The 27,855-nt window shown below is 33.9% G+C and overlaps 1 protein-coding gene across 1 annotated transcript; it reads left to right on the top strand.

Moving 5' to 3' along the window:
- The first annotated feature begins 547 nt into the window (after positions 1-547).
- LOC147870976 (uncharacterized) lies at positions 548-27,147 on the top strand. Its single transcript, XM_087341509.1, has 11 exons — positions 548-626; positions 1,488-1,647; positions 4,644-4,693; positions 7,334-7,452; positions 10,193-10,311; positions 12,040-12,142; positions 12,751-12,921; positions 14,841-14,956; positions 17,393-17,516; positions 24,034-24,127; positions 24,348-27,147. The coding sequence occupies exons 1-6, from the start codon at positions 548-550 to the stop codon at positions 12,116-12,118; spliced, it is 606 nt and encodes a 201-aa protein (XP_087197635.1). The 3' UTR covers positions 12,119-12,142; positions 12,751-12,921; positions 14,841-14,956; positions 17,393-17,516; positions 24,034-24,127; positions 24,348-27,147.
- The last annotated feature ends 708 nt before the right edge of the window (positions 27,148-27,855 follow it).

Below are 27,855 nucleotides of genomic sequence, written 5' to 3'. Positions count from 1 at the left end.
ATAAAATATCATTGATGTTCCATATCGATTGATCGATTTACATTTTGGAACATCTTTTACACAACATGTTTCAGTTTTTATAAAACCATCATCAATACCTATATGAAGACAGTAGTACTTCTGGACATATTGGAACAATCACTCCTACATCTTTGACCGATATGTACATCTGATAAAATTTAAGAAAAGACAACACCTCGCCCAAAAATGAAAAAACAAACGTAATGAAAACATCACCAAATGGAATCATATTTGAGTTTTAAGTTCGTAGATATTTTACACCTGATGATGGTTTTATAAAAACTGAAACATGTCGTGTAAAATGTTCCAAAATGTAAATCGATCAATCGATATGGAACATCAATGATATTTTATTATCTTAATTATAAGAAATTTTAAAATATTGTGATAAGACGGATTAAACTAAATAATTGTTAGAATATTCACAATATGACGCAATTACACTATCTTACTTCATTTCAGAAGCTTATGGGCCAAGAAGTATCCAAGTCTTTAATTAACAAGTCTTTGGTTGCAATTAAAGAGCATGGAGTTCTTTTTGAGTGCACAACAAATGACGGAGAGTGCACCAAAAAGTCTGTACCACTTACATATTGGGTTGTTGGGTGAGTTAATATTTAACCTATAAGAAGCAAATTGTGTGGAGTGAATGAATATTTTGGTTCAATTCAGTGGTGAGAAATAGTTCACACATGGCTCAGTGGCTAATTCACAAATGGGAAACTAAAAATATTTACTTTTATAAACTGCGATTTACATAAGTAGTTTTTCTTAAATAATTGGCTGTGGTGAGTCTTGTGTGTCCAACACATGATACAGTGGCATAGCTCTGGATCACCCAGGGATCAAGGGCTTTAACTGAGTAGGAACCTTTGGGCTGTATTACCTGATGGCAGAAACAGATCCAGTTTCTGAAATGTAGTTATAAATCTTAAGATGACAGACAATGCCCAAAACAAATTTTGTCATCAAAAATGTTTAGGTTGTTTTGTTAATGTAGTTTTTTTTAAAATTCATATGTTTGGAAATGAAGTAAATCTGTACGGTATTTAAATAGTATGGAAAGCCTTAATGACCCCTGTGTACTGCTTTGTGGAGTTGTAAATTTGACATTGAATGGAAGTTCTTAGGACCATTTTGTAAATAATTTGTTAATGACTGCTTTCATATATGTGAAGGGTAGCATAGTGAGAGTCATGCTGTAGGCATTGTGTATACCCTGACCAACTCCATGGAACAGTCTTCTTTGAGAAGCTGATGGCACTTAGCAGATCAAGAAATTCCTGACCTGAAAGTTTATTACTAGAGCCTGCCACTGGATTCTGTCCTGAGACAGTTCAATTCAACACATAGTCAAAAACCCTGGTTCTTTATGATCCATTTTATTATTATCAACCCTTTTATGCCTCATCTCATGATAACATGAAGTAAGAATTATACAATAAGGAATTATTTTCTTGTTCCAGATGACTCTCCTTTACCCCTCATCCAAGGGAGGTTTATGTGTGTTACCATGACTCTGCCCCACAAAATATGGTTGAAATTGCATTTAGACTTGGTCTCAGTGCTTCAGGCTAAGGAAAGAAGTGTCATAGGAAATGGAATTTTGAATTGCAGAACTGTAAGGTATGTGAAAAGAAATGTTTGAGAAAACACAATCCATTTGCGAGATAAAGATTCTGATGGTGACGAATATGAATATGGCTGTACCCTGGAAGTAGTAAGCACCTCTGAAATGTCAGTATCTACCAGACTATACAGCACATCCCAGATGACAGACATTTGAGAATGAAGTTCAATGTGTAACTTTGACTTTTGGGCACAACCTGCCTCAGTTGTTAAAGATCTTCCAGCTTTTTGGCAAGCACTTTCCACCTTCAGAGTGATTGTATGTGGATGTTATTACTGATTGTAGGAAATTAAGGTGTAAGGCTGTGATGGCATCCAGTGACTGATCATATAAAGTTTTGTAAAAGAATTTTAAACCTATTCAGAAGTTGATGGTGATCTCATATCTGTAATTTTCCTTATAAAGGAATTGACATTCTAGTTTAGTTGAAAATTGTTCTATAAATGACGTTCCATATAGGGATAAATACTCTTAATTTCTTGGCTAATTGATTTGGACAAATTAAATGTTTCTACTGGATTAGAAACATTTTATTTCTTTATATCTTAATTGCATCATGCTTGTGTTCCTCAATACAATACTTTTATTTTCCGTCGTTACACAAGCTTGTTGTTAAAAATCATATAAAATTTCACATAAAATTGTTACATTTTAAAATTGACGACATGTTTCGATATACAATTCTATCATCGTCAGGTCTATCAAAATTAAAATTAAAATCTGGTGTATCTGTTGCTCTGCTTATATTGCTTTTGTTTTTATCCGTTTTTATTACATCTCAGGCTTCTTCCATTTAATTTTGGAGACGCGCCTGGGTGCCTATATCGGGTTGTGTGTGAGGTGCGTGTCCGTTGTTATTGAATGGCAGACAGCAACAGAGTTGCACCTCACACACAACCCGATATAGGCACCCAGGCGCGTCTCCAAAATTAAATGGAAGAAGCCTGAGATGTAATAAAAACGGATAAAAACAAAAGCAATATAAGCAGAGCAACAGATACACCAGATTTTAATTTTAATTTTGATAGACCTGACGATGATAGAATTGTATATCGAAACATGTCGTCAATTTTAAAATGTAACAATTTTATGTGAAATTTTATATGATTTTTAACAACAAGCTTGTGTAACGACGGAAAATAAAAGTATTGTATTTTATTTCTTGGTTTCACACTGCTTTTTCCAATCTTCATAAACTTGGTACATTTTCTCTGCTGGTTTAGTGTCATCTACATGTGCTGTAGGTTCCTTATTTTAATTGCATCTTTACCTTGGAGCATGATAACTAATGTATAAGAGGTTATCATAATGTTACTGGAAGTTTTAAAAATATCAGTGATCTCATCATTTATGGTCTGATATATCTGCTGTCCTGTCTCACAGACAAGTTTTGCAAAATATCTGCCATACCCCTGACAGCTTTATAGTATGGCGTGGTACTTATAGCCAGTGTTAAACATTTATTATGGTATTTGTATTTATTTATTTCAGGAATACCACAGAAAAATATGCTTAGAAACTAAATAGAAGTATTACAGATTAATTGTACAATCGAAATCAAACGAAACGTAATAGAAGGCTGCCAATACTTTGCAAGTGGAAGACAATGACCAGAAAGCATCTTGAAAGAAACAGCTTTTATGATAAAGTAAGTGGTTATACAGTACACCATAGTTTTGAGACAAGGTTAAGAAGAATTTTTTGTGATGAAGAAAACATAGTGATTGATATCTGCAAGGGAAAGTTGAAAAGTAAAGGCATATGAAACGTTTCTCAAAGCAATTGGTACAGCAACATATCTTGTAACCCACAGGTTAGAAGCTTCTTATAAGGTGGCGACTGACTTGTAACATTTGCCTGTAATGTAACATGTTGCAAATCGAATGGTATTTAAATGTTAATTGTAATAATATTTTAATATTTAATAATAATATTTTATTGTGTTTAGACTGATAAAATTGAACAAGTATATATCTCAACACAATATGACGCAACATTATCATCTTATTAAAAATTTGTTCTTCTTGGACATAAAAGAATGTAATTTTTCTGTATGTCGCCTACCATAACTTGATATTATTTTTTCTGAATTGACACAGATACATGGAAATCTTAGTATTTCATTAACTTTTTTTTCAAACTTAGAACTGTAGTTGTCTCTTACTATAACTGTTTTATTTACTAACTGTCGCAGTATTAAATGTTATATATTTAATATCTTACTCCGTAAATCATAAATCAAATACTGTTAAGTATTTGGTACTTTTATTTATATTTGTGTTTGAAGATTCTGGGTTTAAATGCCTGAGGTCAGACTGTTCTTACGTATTTATATTTTCTTGAAGTTCTGTAGTCCTTCCAGTTGAATCCTGTGACAGTTGCCTTAAAATCGGCCACATTCGCTTTCTTCCATATCCTCCTCCTCCTCAACTCGTTATAGGTACTCATTATCCCATAACCTGTACAGCTGAGAAATAAACTGAGAATCAGAAATATCCAACAGGAATGCACTGTGACTCTGTTTTCAAAATTACTATCCAAATTATAATTTTGAGGATGCAACTTGCACGTAAAGCCACTAGTGTAAATTAGCCTTGAAACTTTTGTTCTGACAAGTCTCGAAATAAAAGACTTTAAATAAAATTTTAGGCATTATGCGAGAGATTCAAGATCTTTGTTCAACCTGTTCTGCAAATATATTTATCACCGTAGAATAAACCTAAATTCAAGATATTCATTTGCTACACGGACAGAAAAAATATATCATTTTTTATTATATCTAGTCTCAGCTTTTAAATCCTAATGAAATGAATGAATGAACTAAATAAATAATTTTGCTGCCGTACAGGAGATGAAGTTCCAGGAATTTAAACGAGAAGCTGAGAATAGGGAAAACTGGAGAGCTCTTTTTGGGCGGAGCAATGGACCAGTCGTAAGACAGAACACTGAATAATAATAATAGGAGGGGCCGTATGATTTACTGACTGACAAGGAGAAGGAAAAGGACAGAGCGTTCACAGGAATTTCTGAAGTACCAAGGCTGTAAGTTACATACGTAAGTAATTCACTGAACTTAATCTGGAATATTACCACCTTTCTCCACCTTACTTTCAGGCTTGCATAGAATTAGGTATTTATTACTTAGAATTATTGTGTGAGACTGAAATTAACCTCTCCCAAGTATTTTTTGTGTATATAAGAGGAATATTTTTGTCGAAAATTAATATTTTTGTATAACGTGCGTGAAACTATTAAAAATAACTGAATTAGAAGGTGACTTATGGACGTGGAGTTTATCATCTTGATGCTCCATTACCAGCAAGTTACTTTCGTAACAGAAACTTTCATGTAATTATCCACTTGCGAAGATGACGCACGTCTCACTGCTACGGAGCAAAGGGCTTCTTGAGAAGCTAACAGTTTTCTGAACTAATAAAGAAATTCCCTGTCTGTTTTTCTTTTTCTTTAAAATTTCTCTTTCTAGTCACCAATCATTTATAAGGGTCCGAGAAAATAAGAATGTCACTAAGGTTTATAAATCGCCAACACCACTCAGTCTCCTTTGGGTGGAACGTGGCACGACGTGTCGGAAGAAATGTCATTCCACAGTAATTCTCTTTACCAGTGTACCACCACATAAATCCTAAAAACACATGAAAATTGTCATGCGCTGTTTTGTTGGCAATGCATAGAAAAATGTTTACGACGTTATTGATAAATTCGTTTCAATAAATGTAATAAAGCTACGTTAGCACGACGATTGCCTTCTATCTCTGAACATTGGTAACCTAACGTAGACTGCGCTGTAATGTAATCCAGAAGATCGCGTTCCATATTCTTATGACATCCAAAATCTCAGATATCAAATTGGAAATACTTTTTTTCAATCTCACATTGAAATGTTGTCCGAAAGAAAACAGCGTTTCGTGAGGACTTTTCTTAATCATTTAAACTGTAATAGTAAGAGAGACTTCGAGTTATTTCGTTCCTCGAAACGAATATGATATTACACAAACAGTCGTCGTCGTTTTTTAAAAATAAATTCTTAAATTCTGTTTATATCTTGTAAAAAAAATTATATGACGTTAATATCTCAAATGATTCTTCTGTTGAGGCCAATCCGTTGGTGGTGGAACTGAATCCAGAGCAGGCTGCTGCTTCTGTAGAAACTTATTCAGTACCTGGACACAGCTTCAAAACGTCCACTAGAGACATTAAATTTTTCTCAAAGGTACTTAATAATCGTATAAAAGATACTTGTACCTACAAATTATTAATATTTTCAATAGCTTCGATTATATAGTATCTAACGAGAGGATTCGACTACACAGCGAAACAGTTCTCTTTCACAGCGGCAGACATTGGTTTCTAATAGCCTTAAATGTCCCAGTTCCAGGGTTACACAAAGTTTTAGCAAGAAAATTCAGCCAGCTGATGGTAAATGACTGGCACAGTGGATTTTAATATGAAGAATATTTTTAGAAAAATCAATTGTATGTCTATAACAATGTTTTGCTCTTTGCATTGATATTAATCGTGGATATCACATTCGGTACGTGCCCTAACTAATCCGCGTAAGTCATGAGGTTCTGTACTGCCTTGTTTCTATAATGTTACGTTAAAAAGTGTCTTCTCAGTTATTTGTTTCGTAGCGTAAATGGTGTGGTTATTGTGAATTACGTACGACGTGGGAGGAGGCAGTCATCTGTCTTTAATATTTTGAAATTCGGGGCTGAAATTGAAATGCAGGATTTATTAACCATGAAGCACCGCGCTACAGTGTCCAGTCAATGTCGTACTCTAACGCATGCAGCGAGGTTACTAAACAAAGAGGTAGTAAAGATTTGACGGAGAATATTAGAATCTATTCCGGGCTATAAAGTTTAATTAAAATTATCATTTTATGTGCGTATCGTTATATACTCGTGCATGTGACTTTTATATATCCATTTAATTAAATATCTGACATAAATGTATGTCAGCAAAACTGATATCTGATATGATTAATTCAATTTCAGTTGAAAAATAAAATTTATGTAACTAAATGTTTTTCATTCTGTTCATTATCTTGGTAACTGTACATCATTTGTATGTGTAATTTAAATATAAATTTATATTTTAAAACTTGTCCCGTCTAATCACAATAAATTCTTATTAAATATTAAAATATTACAATAATTAACATTCAAAATATATCAAATGATGTTCTTTATCGAAATATTCGATTTACATTAGACCATCATTTTTTCCACGACATGTGTCAGTTCCAAAGGAACTATCTTCAGGTGAATAAAGTCATATCGAACATGATGTACATACACAGAACAACATCGAGTATATTATTAAAATGGAATAAATCTGGAAAAGAACATCGTTCGATGTCTGATAAAAATCTGATAAAAATGTACGCTAAAGAATATATAGAAATTGTATTTAAGTTATTATTGATTTGAATCTTTATATAATTATATTCACCTGAAGATAGTTCTTTTAGGAACTGAAACATGTCGTGGAAAAAATGATGGTCTAATGTAAATCGAATATTTCGATAAAGAACATCATTTGATAAATTTTAAATATTTTAATATTTAATAAGAAGATTTAAAATATATATTTATTATATCACGATATGACGCAACTTTACCATCTCATAAATAAAAAATTGTTCATCTTCTTTTACAGGTAGTGCTCCCATCGATGGAAAAATATTTTGGCACTCACAGAAATTACTTCGTCTCTGCGGCAACTGCTGCCAGCAACGTAGGGGCCGCATCTTTGAAGGAGAAAGAAATGGTGGCCAGGTAAATAAGGTGTTTCGAGAAAATTAGTTGAGGTTCAGGTATGCAAAGAGTTTGACTGACGAGCATTTAAGGTCTTACGAGCTTTCGGCACCTTCATTTATTAACTTTACGTGCGGTCAACTCTACTGGTACTTAAAATATTTTACCTACACATTACTTAACTGTTGCTTTATATCAGTGAAGGAAGAACATACCAAAAATGAAGTTCTGAGGGGATTATGTAAACCTGAGAGAGATGACGTAACAAGGAATTATTAAGTATCACAGCCAAATATGATTCCTGCTTCATGTTTGGGAGATCCTACATTCAAATCTGAGCCTGGAGACCAGGTTCATGGGGTTTCTTTTAATCTTTCTTGGCAAATTATGTGGTGTTACGTGCGTCTAAGCCGTGCGTTATTCCTTCCACATGAAATAGCTCGATAATGGACGAACGAAGTTTTATCGAGTTTGACGTTTCATGATTTCGTAATAAATTGTTGTGCCATATCAGTTTCCATTTAAGTCAGACTATTTTAATGACCGCATTTTACAAGAGAATAAAATATTTTGTATTGTAATCTTATCACGTCAGATCAATAAATTGAAAACACTTTCTTCAATTTTGTTAGCATCAAACCATAACAATAAATAAAATGAGATGGTAAAGTTGTGTCATATTGTGATATAATAAATATATATTTTAAATCTTGTCCGTCTAATCACAATAAATTCTTATTAAATATTAATATATTACAATAATTAACATTTAAAATATTTAAAATATATCAAATGATGTTCTTTATTGAAATATTCGATTTACATTAGACCATCATTTTTCAATGTTAATTATTGTAATATTTTAATATTTCATAAGAATTTATTGTTATTAGACGGACAAGATTTAAACAAATATATATTTATCACAATATGACGCAAGTTTATCATCTCAAAAATTTAATTAAGAAAACAACGGAAGACAGTTCGCAGTCTGATGGGAAAATAATGAAGGTTGACCGCTTGCACGCATATGGTAAACAATATACTTACGATTCATCATCACACTCTTACTCTACTGTGAAATAATTCTGTCTCTAAATATATATTCACCTCGTTAGGTTCCATTTAAGGTTTGTTAATATCTGATTAATAGGAATATTACTCCTATGTTTCTTCTCAATCTGGGATAATAAGCTTGGTAATATTTTACGTCTTATCTGCCTGGATATTGTTATCCTCAGTGCAGCAGAAATCTTTTCTGTGATGCCAGAATAAATTTGAATTTAAACTCCCGACCACCAATAGCCATCGTACTCACAGGCGGTTTACGAAGATGTAATAATTTGAGATACCAGTGTGTCGGAGAAAGATGTGGACAGTAAAGTAGTGGCTTGAAACATTGATAAACTTGAGTTCCTTATTTTTACTTGTTCAATTTTATCAGTCTAAACACAATAAAATATTATTATTAAATATTAAAATATTATTACAATTAACATTTAAATATTTAAAATATATTAAAATGATGCTCTCCATCGAAATGCTCGATTTAGATTGAGAGCATCATTTTAATATATTTTAAATATTTAAATGTTAATTGTAATAATATTTTAATATTTAATAATAATATTTTATTGTGTTTAGACTGATAAAATTGAACAAGTATATATCTCAACACAATATGACGCAACATTATCATCTCATTTCATTATTTTTATTAAAAATTTGTTCTTCTTGGACATAAAAGAATGTAATTTTTCTGTATGTCGCCTACCATAACTTGATATTATTTTTTCTGAATTGACACAGATACATGGAAATCTTAGTATTTCATTAACTTTTTTTTCAAACTTAGAACTGTAGTTGTCTCTTACTATAACTGTTTTATTTACTAACTGTCGCAGTATTAAATGTTATATATTTAATATCTTACTCCGTAAATCATAAATCAAATACTGTTAAGTATTTGGTACTTTTATTTATATTTGTGTTTGAAGATTCTGGGTTTAAATGCCTGAGGTCAGACTGTTCTTACGTATTTATATTTTCTTGAAGTTCTGTAGTCCTTCCAGTTGAATCCTGTGACAGTTGCCTTAAAATCGGCCACATTCGCTTTCTTCCATATCCTCCTCCTCCTCGACTCGTTATAGGTACTCATTATCCCATAACCTGTACAGCTGAGAAATAAACTGAGAATCAGAAATATCCAACAGGAATGCACTGTGACTCTGTTTTCAAAATTACTATCCAAATTATAATTTTGAGGATGCAACTTGCACGTAAAGCCACTAGTGTAAATTAGCCTTGAAACTTTTGTTCCGACAAGTCTCGAAATAAAAGACTTTAAAATACAATTTTAGGCGTTGTGCGAGAGATTCAAGATCTTTGTTCAACCTGTTCTGCAAATATATTTATCACCGTAGAATAAACCTAAATTCAAGATATTCAGGTGCTACACGGACAGAAAAATGTCTGATAAAAATGTACGCTAAAATAATATATAGAAATTGTATTTAAGTTATTATTGATTTGAATCTTTATATAATTATATTCACCTGAAGATAGTTCTTTTAGGAACTGAAACATGTCGTGGAAAAAATGATGGTCTAATGTAAATCGAATATTTCGATAAAGAACATCATTTGATAAATTTTAAATATTTTAATATTTAATAAGAAGATTTAAAATATATATTTATTATATCACGATATGACGCAACTTTACCATCTCATAAATATAAATTGTTCATCTTCTTTTACAGGTAGTGCTCCCATCGATGGAAAAATATTTTGGCACTCACAGAAATTACTTCGTCTCTGCGGCAACTGCTGCCAGCAACGTAGGGGCCGCATCTTTGAAGGAGAAAGAAATGGTGGCCAGGTAAATAAGGTGTTTCGAGAAAATTAGTTGAGGTTCAGGTATGCAAAGAGTTTGACTGACGAGCATTTAAGGTCTTACGAGCTTTCGGCACCTTCATTTATTAACTTTACGTGCGGTCAACTCTACTGGTACTTAAAATATTTTACCTACACATTACTTAACTGTTGCTTTATATCAGTGAAGGAAGAACATACCAAAAATGAAGTTCTGAGGGGATTATGTAAACCTGAGAGAGATGACGTAACAAGGAATTATTAAGTATCACAGCCAAATATGATTCCTGCTTCATGTTTGGGAGATCCTACATTCAAATCTGAGCCTGGAGACCAGGTTCATGGGGTTTCTTTTAATCTTTCTTGGCAAATTATGTGGTGTTATGTGCGTCTAAGCCGTGCGTTATTCCTTCCACATGAAATAGCTCGATAATGGACGAACGAAGTTTTATCGAGTTTGACGTTTCATGATTTCGTAATAAATTGTTGTGCCATATCAGTTTCCATTTAAGTCAGACTATTTTAATGACCGCATTTTACAAGAGAATAAAATATTTTGTATTGTAATCTTATCACGACAGATCAATAAATTGAAAACACTTTCTTCGATTTTGTTAGCATCAAACCATAACGATAAATAAAATGAGATGGTAAAGTTGCGTCATATAGTGATATAATAAATCCGTCTAATCACAATAAATTCTTATTAAATATTGAAATATTACAATAATTAAAATTAAAAAAATATTTAAAATATATCAAATGATGTTCTCTATCGAAATATTTCGATTTACATTAGACCATCATTTTTTCAATGTTAATTATTGTAATATTTTAATATTTAATAAGAATTTATTGTGATTAGACGGACTAGATTTAATATATAATAAATAAAATTTTAAGAAAGGAAGTCTCAGATGAGCTGAGATTTGTTTTATTCTTTTTAGTTTTGGTCCCTGTTAAAAAAATGACTTTAAAACAGAAATTTTAATTTTGTTTCAGTGTGTATAATAACAATAATTAGTGAATATCTTAATATAGATTGTAATTTTCTATATATAGTTCTGAATTCAGGAATTTGAATGGTTATAATCTAAAAGTGAACAGTTTCATGTGAATTTAAGTCTTTGAAAGATTTCGTCATAGTTATAATTATTAAGTTTAGTTAACAGCTTTATTCTCGTGACTCATATCAATGTAAATGAGTAAATGCCCTCCTCCCTCCGAACATTCAAAATCCGTGGCTTTGAAACCCGAGAGCTTACATCATCCTGGGTTGTTAGACCACCCTGGGCATGCCACTCGCAGTGCTAGGCCACCTCCAAGCCTTGAACTTCTTGAGGGCACACCTGAGCTTTCCCACTAGGTTTGACACCCCTGGGGTTTTAGCATGAAATATTTCTCCAGGGCTTGTATAGCAGACTTTATCCAATGATCTTGGTCCATACAGGGTTGCCACCAGTATTCAGTTTGTTGTTATCTGTCGCAGATTTCAGCTTAGAATGTGCTGCCATCTATCTATGTCCTCACAAACCACACGTTCTTCTGTACGATAACTCGAGAATGGCTAATAGTAATTTGTCTTCGGGGGTTGGGCCTTTGGGGTCCATTCTGATCCCAGGATTAGTCGAACTGGTCCCTCCGATCTCTTCAGTGGTCAACATTTTTATGGGTGTTCTCCTTATCTCCCTCACAGATTTTGTGATCATTTATTGAACAATTCTTTTTTACCCAGATCGCTGGTGAAGAACTGTCCCGAATTTATTCGAACCTCGACGTCGACATCCTTCAACAACACGGCAGAAGATTTGTGACGTACTATACAGAATCTGCATGATGTAAGTTATAATTGATTAATTTCTTCATAAAAATTATTGATCGTCTTTGATATGTAATATTTGGTATGTCTGGGACCGTTTCGGGGCGCCCACTTGAAAATGTCTACGTCCCTTTTCTATATAAATTGCAAAGTCCTCACTTCTATGTCTGACCATCTAGCAGCCTGCGAATATGGAAGTGACCTATTACGTAATTATTTAGAACACGTATGAAATCGAGAATCATGTGAGGAGGGAATTCTAAATTCTTTGTACAGTAGATTTGATCACTTACTAGAAGCGTAAAAATGTACCAGAGAAGACAGCGAGTTGTGTCAAAGCGGATGAAAGAAAGATAATCTCCTCTTAAGAACGAAGAACTTTGTTACGTGGGAGAAGAACTAAAATAGTTACCGCAGTTCCATCTACAGGTGAACGTCGTGAGCAGTCCTCGTTTGTTGCAGCGGATGAGATACAGGTTTCTTCTTATAAGATGCTCGGCAGTTTGTTTACCCTGGGTACTGATGGATCTTTGACAGGAGACAATTTGTTTTTGTTCGTTAAAGCAAAGCGTATGAAGATGTCATTTGAAATTGACATTTTGTATGTTGATGTGAAATTACTTCCAGGAAATATTTGAAGACCGAATTTGAGAGGCGTCGTCCCGCTCTCGGAAGCTGCCCTAGGAGCTTTTTCTTCAACATTTCCCAGTGGCTTTTTTTTTTTGGAGCCTCATCTCGACAAACACAACCAGTCCGCCCTTCTCAACCGCATTGCAGACCATTCCCTCGAGGTACAAGGTTAGTGGTTTTAAATTGTTAATTCTGTATTAGGTGTATCAGAATATTTCCAGACATTAATATTTCTACGCTTATTATATTTAAAGGCTCCTTCATGCTAACATCTTGTGACCTATTACATTGCTGGAAGGATTTATGTTTTGAACTCCACAAGTATAATATGCAAATTACTTTGATGATAATGACCCTTTGGGTAATAAGTTCAGTTTTGGCGCAAGAAATACGTCAGACAAAGCTAGATCGAAGGAGTACGAAGGCTCTGGAACTACGCTCGTGCAGTTCCTGGCCAGAAATTCTTGCGGAGTGAGCTGGACCACTGTGGTTTTTGAGAAATCAGTCTACCATTTTGCCATTTTCAAGATGGTTTTACCACAAATCTTTCCACTGACACAGAGACTGCATGTAGGAATTTTGATTTAAAGTTTGTCTTATGGGAGATGTTCATGATCGGTGTTGAGAAACAAAATTTCAAAGGCCCTTCACACTGGAAGAAACATGTATCTTTGCTTTCTCTGGTGTAGTGATGCTGGCTGGACCATAAACTCATGTTTCATGGATGACCTTGAAAGTTGGAATTTGCTGTATGTGGTTCAGTTTTTGATATAAAACTGTAAATGTTGTACTAACAGTCACATCAGGTGACTGAGGAAAAATGTGTATTCTGTTAAAATGTGAAAAAACTGTCGAGCACTGTCTGGACTTCGGACGTGATGGCAAAGATGGAGGCCAGCGTGCCGACTCTCACAGAGATGGACCAGTTTACTGAATCAGAGAAGACTTAATCATTGATTTAATTAATTAATCTTGTCCGTCTAATCACAATTTAAAATTAAGATAATTAAAATACCATGTGATGCTCCTTATCGAAACATTTGATTTACATTTTAGAACATCTCTTTCTCAGTTCTTAGATGAACCCTCTTGAGGTGTATAAAAATTAAAATTATATAAACTTAAAACTTAATCATAATTTCTTATATGCAACTTTTTTTGTAGTTGTTTATCAGTTATTAGTGATGTTCACTTCCAGATTCCATTTTAATATATTTTGAAGTTGTTCTATATATGTGCGTCGTGTTCAAATAGACTTTTAGGTTCATGAATGTTTTTGTTGATGTTTTTTTATATCAGCCTGTAATGTAAATAATTCAAATAATAAATGAATATTAATGAATGAATAAGAATAAAGAGAATAGAAAACAAAATAATATATTTGAAAAGTAAATTTGAACATACCAGTGATGAGAGGTGTAGATGTGTTCCGACTGTCTGGAAGTACTATCGTATTTGAACTTAAATTTAAATTTTAAATTGTGATTAGACGGACAAGATTAATTAATTAAATATATATTTTGACAATATGACGCAACTCTATCATCTTATTAATCAGAGATGTCATTCTGCCTTTACTGTGTTCGTATCTTCCCTTCTGGTTGTCACAAGGACCAGACGAAGTCAGTCCGACAGGAGCGTAACTTTTGTAACGCAAATGTCTGCAAAGACTACGTAAGCATCGCTTTCCCCAAGTATTTAAATAAGCCTCACGTTCTATCGCGTAAACAAAGCACGACTTGTGGTCTCGTTTATGAGGTGGGAATGTCTGCATAGTTTTCACGAAATTCGATGTGGATGTTATGTCATTAGAGGCTAGTACAAACTCGTACATATTCATTTTGTTCTAGACATTGACATTGCCTTCGATCAGGTAATTTCCCGTGATGCTCGTCTGTGCAGATTTTATTACTAGAGAAAAGCTGGAGAGATGTTGGAGTTAAGCCATTAGAGGCAGATCCGTACTTGTACATTTTGTTTCCAGAAGTTGATACTGTCATCATTAAAGATGTTTTTGAGAGTCGTGAGGATGTACTTTATGATCTAAATATGGGTAAGATTTAGTGATTGATTTTTGTTTTGTCCAGAAATCGTGTGTCCATGGTGACGAGCGGACATATGAACCAGTTACTGAGGAATGTTCTCAATCTTATCAAGAAGAACATTGGTAATGAAAATGCTCCTTGGATGACATGAATTGCAGGTAAACATGTAAGCTATTGAATCATTTGTTAACAGTCATTTGCTTGGATTTTATATATATGAGATAGTGTAGTTGCGTCATATTGTGACTTATTAAATTAAAATTAATTATTTGGTTTTTCCGTCATATCACAATGTATTTAAAATAAGATAATTAAAATAATTAATTAATTAAAATATCATTCTGTGTTCCACTACGAAAAGAAAAAATTGTAATTGAGTTTTAAAAAATTGTAAAAAAAAACTCGAAAAACTACACTACGAAAAAATTGTAAAAATTGTAATTGAGTTTTAAAAAAATTGTAAAAAAAACTCCACTACGAAAAAATTGTAAAAAATTGTAATTGAGTTTTAAATTTATTAATATAATTTTACACGTGATGATGGTTTAATAAAACCGAAACATGTTGTAAATGTTCCAATTGTAAATCGATTATTCGATATGAAACACAGAATGATATTTTAATTATTTTAATTATCTTATTTTAAATACATTGTGATTTGACGGAAAAACCAAATAATTAATTTTAATTTTATATATATATATATATATATATATATATATATATATGCAATTACGTACTGAGAAATGGATATTTTTAAGTTATTTATCAAATTATCGTCAGTTCATCTGAAGCGCTGTTGAAAGAACCATTCCTACCATCGGCTGAACGCGTTAAGAAACGAACAGACAAAGAGGAGTCTCTGACAGGATTCGTCAAGTCTATCTTAAGAGCTAATTGAAAACATAATTTTTCCTAGTCCTCGAGGCTTTCATCTATTCACCATTTTATATGGTATTTACTTCTGTGTACCCGAGACAAACCTTGCCCCTGAGGTATATAGCGCAGCAACTATTTATGAAATACATTTTATTTCTAATACATGCTACGTGTATTATATACTTTTATTTGTGAGGCGTGACTTGTATATTTTAAATCATTTATTAGTATTATTAAGTCATTAAAATGCAATTTTTATAATTTGTTTTAATATTAACTTTAGATTGAGTCACAAATTCAAGAATATTGGCACCTGCTAGCGAGAACATCCACTTCTTATTAAATATGTCGATCAGCAACGCAACCACTGGTTGAAGAACATTTAGTGTTAATTTTAGTGCACGTGTTCGGTTCCCATTCTACTCCATGACCTCCCAAAGATGATTATGGCGTAAATATTCTGAAACAGATATCCCTGATAATTCTCTGTTGTGATTTATCAATAATATTGACCCTAGAAGGATCATTGCTATATCTGCCGAAATAGATAACATGGTGCTGGCTCGTAGATCGGCTGTCGTGTCTGAAGGTGGACCAGTTGCTGGCGAGTCTGTCTCACAATGATATTTTGATTTTGTATCTTTGATACGTAGCGTAATGGCTTACTCCATGCTAAGAATATATTATCTTCTATTCGAATCTGTTCTCATACAGGGGTCAGGTATTTAAAACCTTAACGGGAGAAGATTTTCTTTTCAGTTATATTTATTTATCCAACAGTTTTTGGTTTGTTAATTGTCGTCATGTTATATACAGAAATATAAAAACATGCGAGTGGTCATTTTATTATAACATTTAATTGCACTAATTATTTTATAATGATTGAAATGTGAATGAACTTTACAGAAAATCTGAAGTTACGAGCAGCGTGAACATTAAGGTAGTATATTTGCGTCATATTGTGAATTAGGTTAATATTTTAATATTTTCCGTCAAATCACAATTTTTAATAACATAATAAAATATAAAATATTTAAAATATCATTTCACGTTCCGCATCGAATGATCGATTTACAAATTCGAACGTCTCTTACGACATGTTTCGGTTATATTTAACCGTCCTCAGGTATAAATTATAAATGTCGTAAGAGACGTTCCAATTTGTAAATCGATCATTCGAATGCGGAACGTGAAATAAATATTTTATTATCTTATTAAAAATTGTGATTTGACGGAAAATATTAAAATATTAATTTTTTTAAGTCGATTATCATCTTACAGAAATAGAATTTTTTGGAATTAAATCATATTTACCTGTCGGAGGACATCATACAGTAATGAATCTTTAGGTTATGCAAAGCCATTTAAAATCTAGAGGAAAATTTTTGTATCGTTTCAGGGATTCTTTTCTCGATTTCTGGTCACGTGGTTTGCGTAGCGCATTAACTGCTTATCAGCTCATTGCGGAGCTGTAAATTGGGGTTTTGGGGGGAAGGGGGGATGATTGTAATTAGAATGATGATTGACAGCAATGCAATTAATGTGAATATGCTCTTACGTAAGCCTTGTGACAGCATGCCAGAAACTCTAGTGGCTACGCATTTTCTCGTCAGTTTTTGTTTTAATTTTTAATTTGTATTTCTCAAATTCTTGACATACGCAGGGGACATTTTAATCCTTGTGATAAAATTAAACTACTTACGACTGTATTTCAGAAACTGCCGGAGACTGACGTAATGGAATTTTGCCAAGATACAGCTCGCTCTCCCTGATAAGATCGATCGAGCAGATGAAATGTCATGGCAACATTATCTTTACTCCAAGCTTGCAATGTCAAAAGTGAGTCATGATTATGGTATTATTATATATACAATTTCTTATATGTTTATAATATTAGTAAATATAGGGAATATTATCTAGACGTAACATATTTCGTGTGTTCAGGTAGGCACATTTTTGAAATATCACTAAAGTAATTCGATAAAATGCTGACCTGAATAAAATACGCAGATCTAATGTTTAATTTTAAATTGTAATTATTAATTTAATCAGCAATATTCATTAATTAATCTTCTATCTTTAAGAGATATGAGGTGCGATCGAAAGGTTTCAAGACTGCGCCTATAAAAACCCGTACACTTATCTCAGGTATTAAATTCATCCATCACCCTCGAAGTAGTTCCCCTGGGAGTGAACACAACGATCCCAGCGCCGCTGCCAAGCCTGGAAGCATCCCTGGAAATCTTTCTTTGTCAGCCTGTCAAGCACCATCTGCGATTCTGCCTGAATCTCTTCTATCGTCTCAAATCTCCTTCCCTTTAGCTGAATTTTCATCTTTGGGAAGAGGAAACCTTAGAAAGGAAGTTGGGGTCGGTTCTTGCAAGATCTTTGAGCTCCTGACAAACGAGAAGTCGATTCTGCTTCTGGTCCTCAGACAGGATGCGTCGCATGTGGAGTTCTTCCTTTAGAATCAGCTGACAGGTCCCATAGCCTATCCCAACAATGTCGCACAAGTCGTTGATGGTACGACGTCGATCTTCGTAACATTTTCGGGCGTTGTGCTCGAAGATGGTCGTCCAGAACGCTCGTCATCATCGACAGAGGTTCGGCCATTTTTAAAACGTGAATGCCACACAAAAGTTTGCGGACTCCCCAAATGCTTGCTTTAGCATTTCATAGGTTTCCGTAGCCGTTTTGGCGAGTCTTTGGCAAAATTTTATGCACACGCCATTCCGAAATCGCAGGAGGGTCGGTGTAATGCACTACCAAAACGCCCGTAACTAAGAAACAAATGCTAATTTGATGATGCCGGCTGGCACACTGATTCACTATGAATGTAGGCCCAACCCCTTAGCGGCAGAAGCTCGTACTACTTCCGGTTCGCCCTCTATTGACACAGTCTTGAAACTTTCCGATCGCACCTCGTATAACAATTTTAAGAAGTTATATTTATATCCTACAAGTAAACTTCTACTGAATTTTTGTCCTCCATATCGCGATGAATATAATTTATAATTTTATATAACTTTTTGGCCCGTGATAACAATTTGTGCAGAAATACTCGTTCACTTGTGATTTAGAAGCCTGATATGGTAAAGCGGGAGTATGTTACGGTGTCTCAAAGTGATCGGGACACGTTTTGTCGAATGCGAGCCGAATCGATCGAATGTTTGTGTGCAAGGTATATTATATTTTATACATATACAGATTTATATATGAAGGCAACATAATTAATAGAAATTATCTGAATCACAGATCGAAATATGTCGCAGATACAAAGAGAGATCGTGATCAAATTCTACTACAGTCGAAATTTGTATTATTATGAAAAATTTGAAATTTTTATATTTTCTCATTGCTACGTTTTATTAACACATTGAAGTTAATTGAAGGATGTTTAATATTTTTTTTTTACAAATGAAATTAACTAGAGAAATGTTGAAATAAATGGGGCGTAGAAATAAGAACTACTAATGTCATTTTCCAGAGGGACTTACTGCGAGCGTTACACGATTAAGAATGAAATCGTCTCGTCAGAAGAGTTAAAGTTCAGATATTAGATGCGGTAAGTGGTGATTTAATTGTTTTTATTTAACTGACGACACGATTTCTATTCCGATAACTCGTAAGCACTGCGTAACTAATTAAAGCAGTATCTGAAGACTACACATTATATTAATGAAACAATTGTATGGCAGCGCGTAACAAGATGGCCGTCTTCCGGGTCGTAGTGCTGTGAAGTCAGGTTGAAATTTTCCAGCGTTTCGGAGATACATGTTGCCTCGATCATCGCCCTGATGTCTGAGGCAGCAACTTCCTCTGAAACGTCTGTAAACTTGTACCAGACAACGCATTGCACTGCAACCGAGACGACAGCCATCTTAAGTTGCGTGGCATTGTTTTTCTCCAGACTGCTGGTATCTGTGTATCTTTCTTCAAAGTAAACACAGTGTTCCTGCCTAGAAGTCCAACACATTTGATATAATCATTCAAGTTCAGAGATTAGTATTTCTAAAATCGTATGTGCAGTCTGGAATTTTAAAAAAAAAAATTAAGACGGTTCGAATGGAGTTTCGTAATTGTGGCCCTAAGTATTCTATAAGACCATTATCTCTGTATGAAAATTTATATCATTCTATGGGCATGAATAATCTTTGTCGGATAGTTTTAGACACGCTGATATCTGGAATATAATTCCTGGGCTGCTAAGATTTAAGGAAGTACGTCAAGTTTTCCAGTGTTAAAGTCCCATTGTACGTTGCGTCTACTTTAAATAGTAACGAGTTGATTGAGGTATTATATCTGCTATTTCAGATGTAGTTCCTTTTTCTCGTCAGTAATCCATTTCATAATGCATAAGCTTTTATTTGAACTTTCTGTACATTGCCTCTCGCTCTCCTGTGTTCATTTTGATTACGTTATTTCTTGTTTACTTTAAATCTAATATTTTTACAGATGTTTGCAGTAATTATTATATCCAGCATCAAAATAATGAGATTGGTACCTAATCTAACCTCAGGCTTGAATGATTGCTGCGTATGTTAGTCACATAGGTTCTAGCGGAAGCCAGAAAGGAGTTTGTGATTGCAGTTGTGTTCTGTATTAATAACCACTTGTTAACTAATGCTTAAACCACGCACACCCTCTATATTCAGTACATTTTATAAATGTTTATGGATTTCGTATGGCTTTTCAATAAATGTCGTAATTTCTATACGTACGTGTCGGTGGGTTGGTAAGAAATGGTTATCGTGGCCACAGACCTCCAAATGACTGATAATCCTTGCTCTGATATATTCTTTGTCATTACACTTGATGTTATATTAAATTAAATGAACTTCATTATTCAGTTATAAGATAATATATCAACAGTAGAATACATCAGGATGTGTAACGATAGCGTATTAAAACATTACATTCAGTTTCAGATACACCCATACTCCTTATATAATTATGAATTAAATTCTTAGACATTATACAATTGGTATACAAAATATATATATATATATATTAAAAATATATTAAAAATTTTTTGCCGTCAATCACAATTATACTAATGTTAAAAGATTAAAACATCATTTAACGTTCCCCATTAATATATTTTTAATACTTATGAATCACAATATGACGCATTTACAATATCATATATATATATATATAGTATAGAATTTCAGCTGAAGTTTGAGGTTAGGGAAGACCGACAGTTTTTGTGAAATATACTCACCAAAAATAATATTTTTACATAACCACTTTACTCTTCTGTGCACCGTTCAAAAGAAATGGAATATAGGTAATATTACTACATTTTTATAAGCGAAAGCATTCATATTTTTTTTGTGGAATATATTAATTTAAAAAGCCGTAGTTATATTATAGGTGTTATACCAGATGAATATATTAATATGTACATTTTATTATCAGACTTATAACAAAAATGTCCCAAAAAAATCTTTTTTTTTATTTTGTTTGCAGACAGACACTCGATTGACATAAGATATCAGTCCAAGTAGATTTCAATCGGTGAAATACGTGTTTAGGATCGTGGAATTTTAGAATATTTTATGCCTGTTGCAATGAGATTTAAACTCGCTACATCTAGTTTAAATCTCAAGATATGAAATATAATTTTCACACAAATGTTCATAGATTCTATATATATATGTGTGTGTGTGTGTGTGTGTGTGAAGGGAAGATGTTATTATAATGTTACTTTTACGTGATGTATTTTCATTGCAGCTCATTATGGTACCCGTTATGAATATATTACTCTAAATAGTATTTAAAATATATTAAAATTGGCCGTCAATCACAATATAAGATAATTAAAAGATTAAAATATCATTTTACGTTCCGTATCGAGTACTCGATTTACATGTGGAACATTTACGACATGTTTCGGCTATCATATAGCCGTCATCAGGTGTTATGTTATAAACTTTTTAACTGAATTACTGATTTTTAATGATTTTTAGTTTTCATTTTAAATCGAGTACTCGATACGGAACGTAAAATGATATTTTAATCTTTTAATTATCTTATATTGTGATTGACGGCCAATTTTAATATATTTTTAGTACTATTTAAATAAATCACAATATGACACACCTACAATATCTTATATTACTCTAGTTTATTGGAATGTTTACAGCTTAATTTGTGACAGCATTTACTAACATGAATATAGGTTTGATTATGATAAGATAATAAATATTTATACGAGATCTGAGGTTCTCATGACAGTTGCCTTCTGGGTTGTAATGCTTTGTAGTCTTGTTGGTGATAACCAATATTTAACAGGAATTAACTGCCTCCATAGTCAGGGTTTGGTGTATCACCTCCATTTGTAAGCAATACATTCCTCTCGAACACGGATAATCTTCTTCAAGGCCTCGTGGCATCACCACCCACAAGACTACAATGGACATGCATTTCTGTGGTTTCAAATTGATTATTTTTATTCTCTGAATTAAAGAATATTCTGTAATGTTGCACTACAACACGCGCGTCTCAGAGGAGGCTGTGATACAAAGCATTTAAAATTGGCATTTTTACTTGTAACTGACAAGGCATTTGTGGTCGTTGTGGATTAGATCCTTATTGCAGAGACATAGAAGCAGGGAATTGAATTTAACGATGGCCACATCGGTTCAAAGTTCTGTCTGACGACAGGTCCACATGAACAGGATCCTTCCATCCTTTTCTCGGACTGGGACCTGTTCATATACGTTCTTGGCAGATGATCCAGAAGTGGTTTGCCATTGCCTTCTTCTGTGTGTGAATGGAGTAATTGTTGGGATGCCACGGAGGAAAACTCCGTGTTGCCTAGACCACGGCCTTGCCCAACACAAGTTATAAATTCGGGCACCCTGACCCCAGGATTACAAGGCCAGCGTTCTAACCGCTAGACCACCGCGGCTATAATTGTAGGTTATGGAAAACAATGTCTCCACTTTTTTTAGAGCAATTCATAAGAATCTTCTTCCTCTATGTATATATTATATTGATTCTGTAGAAGATAAAGAGTGCATAAGAGAGTGATGTGTCCCTCGGCTGTCACAAATTAAGCACTAATTGCTTTGTACTGAGAACTAAAAGTGTAACAAAATTACCTTTGACTTTGCGTGCGTGAGTCTGTCCTCTATTCTAACATTCATGCTCTATAACGTCTTGCATGTATTTAGTATAGAGGTGACTTTTTCTTCTACGAAATGTAATATATATTGTAAGGCAGACACAATTTTATTAAGGCCATTTTAAGATGGCTTCAAATCTAAGGTTTTAATGTTTACGTACACGTGAGTGTACAAAGACGTGAAATATACAAGCGATGCTGGTATCTCTGGAAAAATATTCTCCAGTTTACACACAGATTAGGTTTTCCATTTGCATTTTGAGTCGTGCTAATACTGTGTCATATTTAACGTGTCTGCTCCATAGATGGACAATTTTTTGTCTCCGAGTATCGAAAACTAGTGAAATTTGTTAAAGAATTGCAGTTCAGTATTTTCGTGATGGTGTATTAGTCAGGAGAAAGTTTAAGGATAGGCGGAAGATTTCAAAGAGGGAATATTGTCCTTTCTGGATGGTCGTAGACTCCAACACGTGTTGAATTTAAGAAGTAGATAAAGAGAGGAGCAGTGCAAAGGTGGCTTAATGCCGCAAAAGTATTGAGAGCAAATTAGGAAATTTTTTGGGGGGGGGGCTTTTGAAAACAAATGTATTGAACGATAGGGTTATTAATTTCAAAATTGTTAAGCATTTTTCCTCTTTCTGAATTGTCCTCATTCCAGTGAATGGAACCGTCCATAATAGATGGATGCTTGAGAGAATCGTTAACAGATTTTAGTTAAATAGTATTAAAAATATATATTAAAATTAGCCGTCAATCACAATATAATATAATTAAAAGATTAAAATATCATTTTACGTTCCCTATCGAGTACTCAATTTACATGTGGAACGTACACGACATGTTTCGGCTATATATAGCCATCATCTGGTGTTATGTTATAAACTTTTCACTGAATTACTGATTTTTTTACTGATTTTTAATGATTTTTATTTTTCATTTTTCTATGATGTTCTTGTCCTTTATATTGTTTCTTCATTCGTTGTAAAAATCGGCTAATTTTAATATATATTTTTAATACTATTTAAATAAATCACAATATGACGCATCTACAATATCTTAGATTTTAGTTAGTATTTATGTGAGTCACTTGATATCAGCTTTATGAATCTCACTCTCATATTACGTACCCCTGAAAGTTTGTTTACATATGTAAGATAATAATTTGAAGATTTTAACAGTAATATTCACTAATATTTTAAACTCATTTTACATTTTTGTTCTTAGGCTTCGAGCGATCAACATTTTCATTCGAACGTGTCACGAACTGTGGTTGCGAGACGAGAATGTGGTTCCGGAAGTCATGATTGAGGATCTCACAGTGAGTATCATGGATGCGCTTTATTACATAATAAAGTTTAGAAATGAGTTTCTTTCTAAACAAATAAACAATAATTTCTTATATTCACCCTGCATGAACATTTGGGTGGATGTCCACATAAACATTTATACGTGAAAATATATAATTGTAATAAAAGTAGCTATAATGTTTGTAGTAAGTCGATAATATCATATTGAATGGTAATTACTGTATGCATTAGGAATCCTCGCTACGTGCTTCTTGCCTTCCCCATCGAGGCAGCGTCACTCTTGCCTGTTACGAAAACTTGGGTTAAATCAGCAGTTACCGTCGTTATCATCACAGGCCTTGACTGCCCCGATCAACAATTTACACAAGGAATAAGACTGGAAAGATTGCACTCTCTGGACTACGCACAAATCTGAGTTTGTTCTCTATGCCGTGCGCTGCACAATATCTCCTTAAGTGTATACGAGAAATACAAAAGCAACATTAAAAAGGGTAAGGAAACGAAATTCTAAGTTACATTAATGCACAATGTTCTAGAAATAACTACATTTCTCGCTTTTATTAGAATACTTCGAAACTATAATTAGGTTAGGTTGGGTTGGGTTGGGTTAGGTTGGGTTAGGTTAGGTTAAGTTAGGTTAAGTTAGGTTAAGTTAGGTTAGTTAGGTTAAGTTAGGTTAGGTTCAGTTAGTTTAGGTTAGGTTACGTTAGGTTAGGTTAGTTCAGTTTAGGTTAGGTTAAGTTAGTTTAGGTTAGTTAGGTTGGGTTAGGTTAGGTTAGTTCAGTATAGGTTAGGTTGGGTTAGTTTAGGTTAGGTTAAGTTAGTTTAGGTTAGTTAGGTTGGGTTGGGTTAGGTTAGTTTAGGTTAGTTTAGGTTAGGTTAGTTTAGGTTAAGTTAGTTTAGGTTAGGTTGGGTTAGGTTAGGTTAGTTCAGTTTAGGTTAGGTTAGTTTAGGTTAGGTTAGGTTAGTTTAGGTTAGTTTAGGTTAGGTTAGGTTAGTTTAGGTTAGGTTAAGTTAGTTTAGGTTAGTTAGGTTGGGTTAGGTTAGGTTAGTTCAGTATAGGTTAGGTTGGGTTAGTTTAGGTTAAGTTAGGTTAGGTTACGTTACGTTACGTTAGGTTAGGTTAGGTTCAGTTTAGGTTAGTGGAACTGATAACTGTCATGTCGCTGTTGGTGGAGATCCCGATCAGATTTCACTGAACAGTACCCGAGGTCGGCAGCTGAATTACCAGTAACCAGTTTCCTGCTGTTATTTAAATAACAGGAACTGGTAACTGACATTAACAGTTATATCAGTAGCCATTTACATTTCACTGGTTAGTAGCTGCACTTTCCAATAACTGGTTATTTGCAGCAACTGTTTGAATTAGTGGAACTGGTATCTGCCATGTAGCTGTTAATGGAGATACCGATCACATTTCACTGTACAGTAGCTGAGATCGGCAGCTGAATTACCAGTAACCAGTTTGCTGCTGTTATTTAAATAACAGGAACTGGTAACTGACAATAACAGTTATATCAGTAGCCATTTACATTTCACTGGTTAGTAGCTGCACTTTCCAATAAATGGTTATTTGTAGCAACTCTCTGAATTAGTGGAACTGGTATCTGCCACAGCTGAATTACCAGTAACCAGTTTCCTGCTGTTATTTAAATAACAGGAACTGGTAACTGACAATAACAGTTCTATCAGTAGCCATTTACATTTCACTGGTTAGTAGCTGCACTTTCCAATAACTGGTTATTTGCAGCAACTGTTTGAATTAGTGGAACTGATAACTGCCATGTCGCTGTTAGTGGAGATCCCGATCACATTTCACTGTACAGTAGCTGAGGTCGGCAGCTGAATTACCAGTAACCAGTTTGCTGCTGTTATTTAAATAACAGGAACTGGTAACTGACAATAATAGTTATATCAGTAGCCATTTACATTTCACTGGTTAGTAGCTGCACTTTCCAATAACTGGTTATTTGCAGCAACTGTTTGAATTAGTGGAACTGATAACTGTCATGTCGCTGTTAGTGGAGATCTCGATCACATTTCACTGAACAGTAGCTGAGGTCGGCAGCTGAATTACCAGTAACCAGTTTGCTGCTGTTATTTAAATAACAGGAACTGGTAACTGACAATAATAGTTATATCAGTAGCCATTTACATTTCACTGGTTAGTAGCTGCACTTTCCAATAACTGGTTATTTGCAGCAACTGTTTGAATTAGTGGAACTGATAACTGTCATGTCGCTGTTAGTGGAGATCCCGATCACATTTCACTGTACAGTAGCTGAGGTCGGCAGCTGAATTACCAGTAACCAGTTTCCTGCTGTTATTTAAATAACAGGAACTGGTAACTGACAATAACAGTTATATCAGTAGCCATTTACATTTCACTGGTTAGTAGCTGCATCACGTCCTTTAACAGGCAGCCTGACGGGTAATTAAATGGGAGACATTCTGTTCACTCCTGGGTTATTTTCTCTCTTGCTTTGTATTTGTAGGTATGAATTCGTCAAGAACGTTAAAGTAGCTGTTATATCTGTGCATTTATTTTCGGGGGGGGGGGAGGCTTGAACTAGTGGTGATGTTTGGTATTTTCTTTGAAGTATTATCTGGATTCTTAAATATCTATAAATCTACTTCGTGTTTCAGAGGGTTCACTGAAAACTCACTAGGGTCAATTTGTTAACATTATTTTCCATGAATAGCAAGATCGTGGCCTACCCGTCATCATTTCCCTGCACCATATACTTTAACGGTAAACAAATCTACATTTTTCCCACACAATGAATTTATGTGCTCAAAATAAACAACACTAACAAATGTATTGTTGCTATAAAGACGTTTTTATTTAGGTACTAACTGTATATTTAAATATTATTTAGAAGAACTGATAGACTAATCTAAAATGTCGTTCTAAGTAAATCGTTGTACACCATTGCACATTCCTAGTATTTGCTTGGAAGCACTCAGAAAAAAATAAATCCAATATGAGTTTGTTTGGCAAAAGGATCATAAATATATCGATCCATCTGTGGCTCAGACGAATTTATTCATGCGATAATTTACGTTCTACTAACCTACGCCAGTGAAGTTGATCGTGTGTAATAATTACAAAAGTACAGGCGAGCGGTAATATTTAACAGCTACACGGCACCCACTGGAAAGTTAACAGATCCTCTTGAACGACTTGCGAAATCTCAGTTTTGTTTACTTAAGAAACAAGAATTATTAAAGTGTGTTAGGATTTATATGGAAACTACAGACACATTCTTGGTACTTGCGATGGAATGAGGCGGTCAATGTCTGTGAAACAGCCTTTGTTCACCCCTGCACTGAAGATGACAGACATTTCACATATGTTTACTCCTTCCATCATAGGGGCGAGGAGGCATACACACACTTCGTACGCGGTAACACGAAAAGATAATCTTCAAACACATCACCCAGTAATATACTGGGCTTTTAAAATGAAGGGCTTCAGCCGTGTTTGAGCAGACACTTTCCACAAAATTTCCACTTAATACCACCGTTTTAATTACTCGGATAAGGATCCAAAGACTGAACAATAATGCAGGGACGAAAATCCGTTTTATGATTCATCTACAGCTAATTCAAACACGTAGATCTATAGACCTCTTTTACACGTTTAATCGAGAAGCACGAACTATGAAAGGAATCGTAACCACAACGAGAGAATTAGTTTCTAATGCTGTACAGTCAGACAGTAAGAAACACTTGTATG

The sequence above is a fragment of the Zootermopsis nevadensis genome, unplaced genomic scaffold (assembly GCF_977971745.1).
Source record: "Zootermopsis nevadensis isolate Lab colony 2312 unplaced genomic scaffold, Znev_1.0 Znev_ptg000081l, whole genome shotgun sequence".
Lineage (NCBI taxonomy): Eukaryota > Metazoa > Arthropoda > Insecta > Blattodea > Termopsidae > Zootermopsis > Zootermopsis nevadensis.
This window is presented reverse-complemented; position numbering and strand designations above follow the sequence as displayed.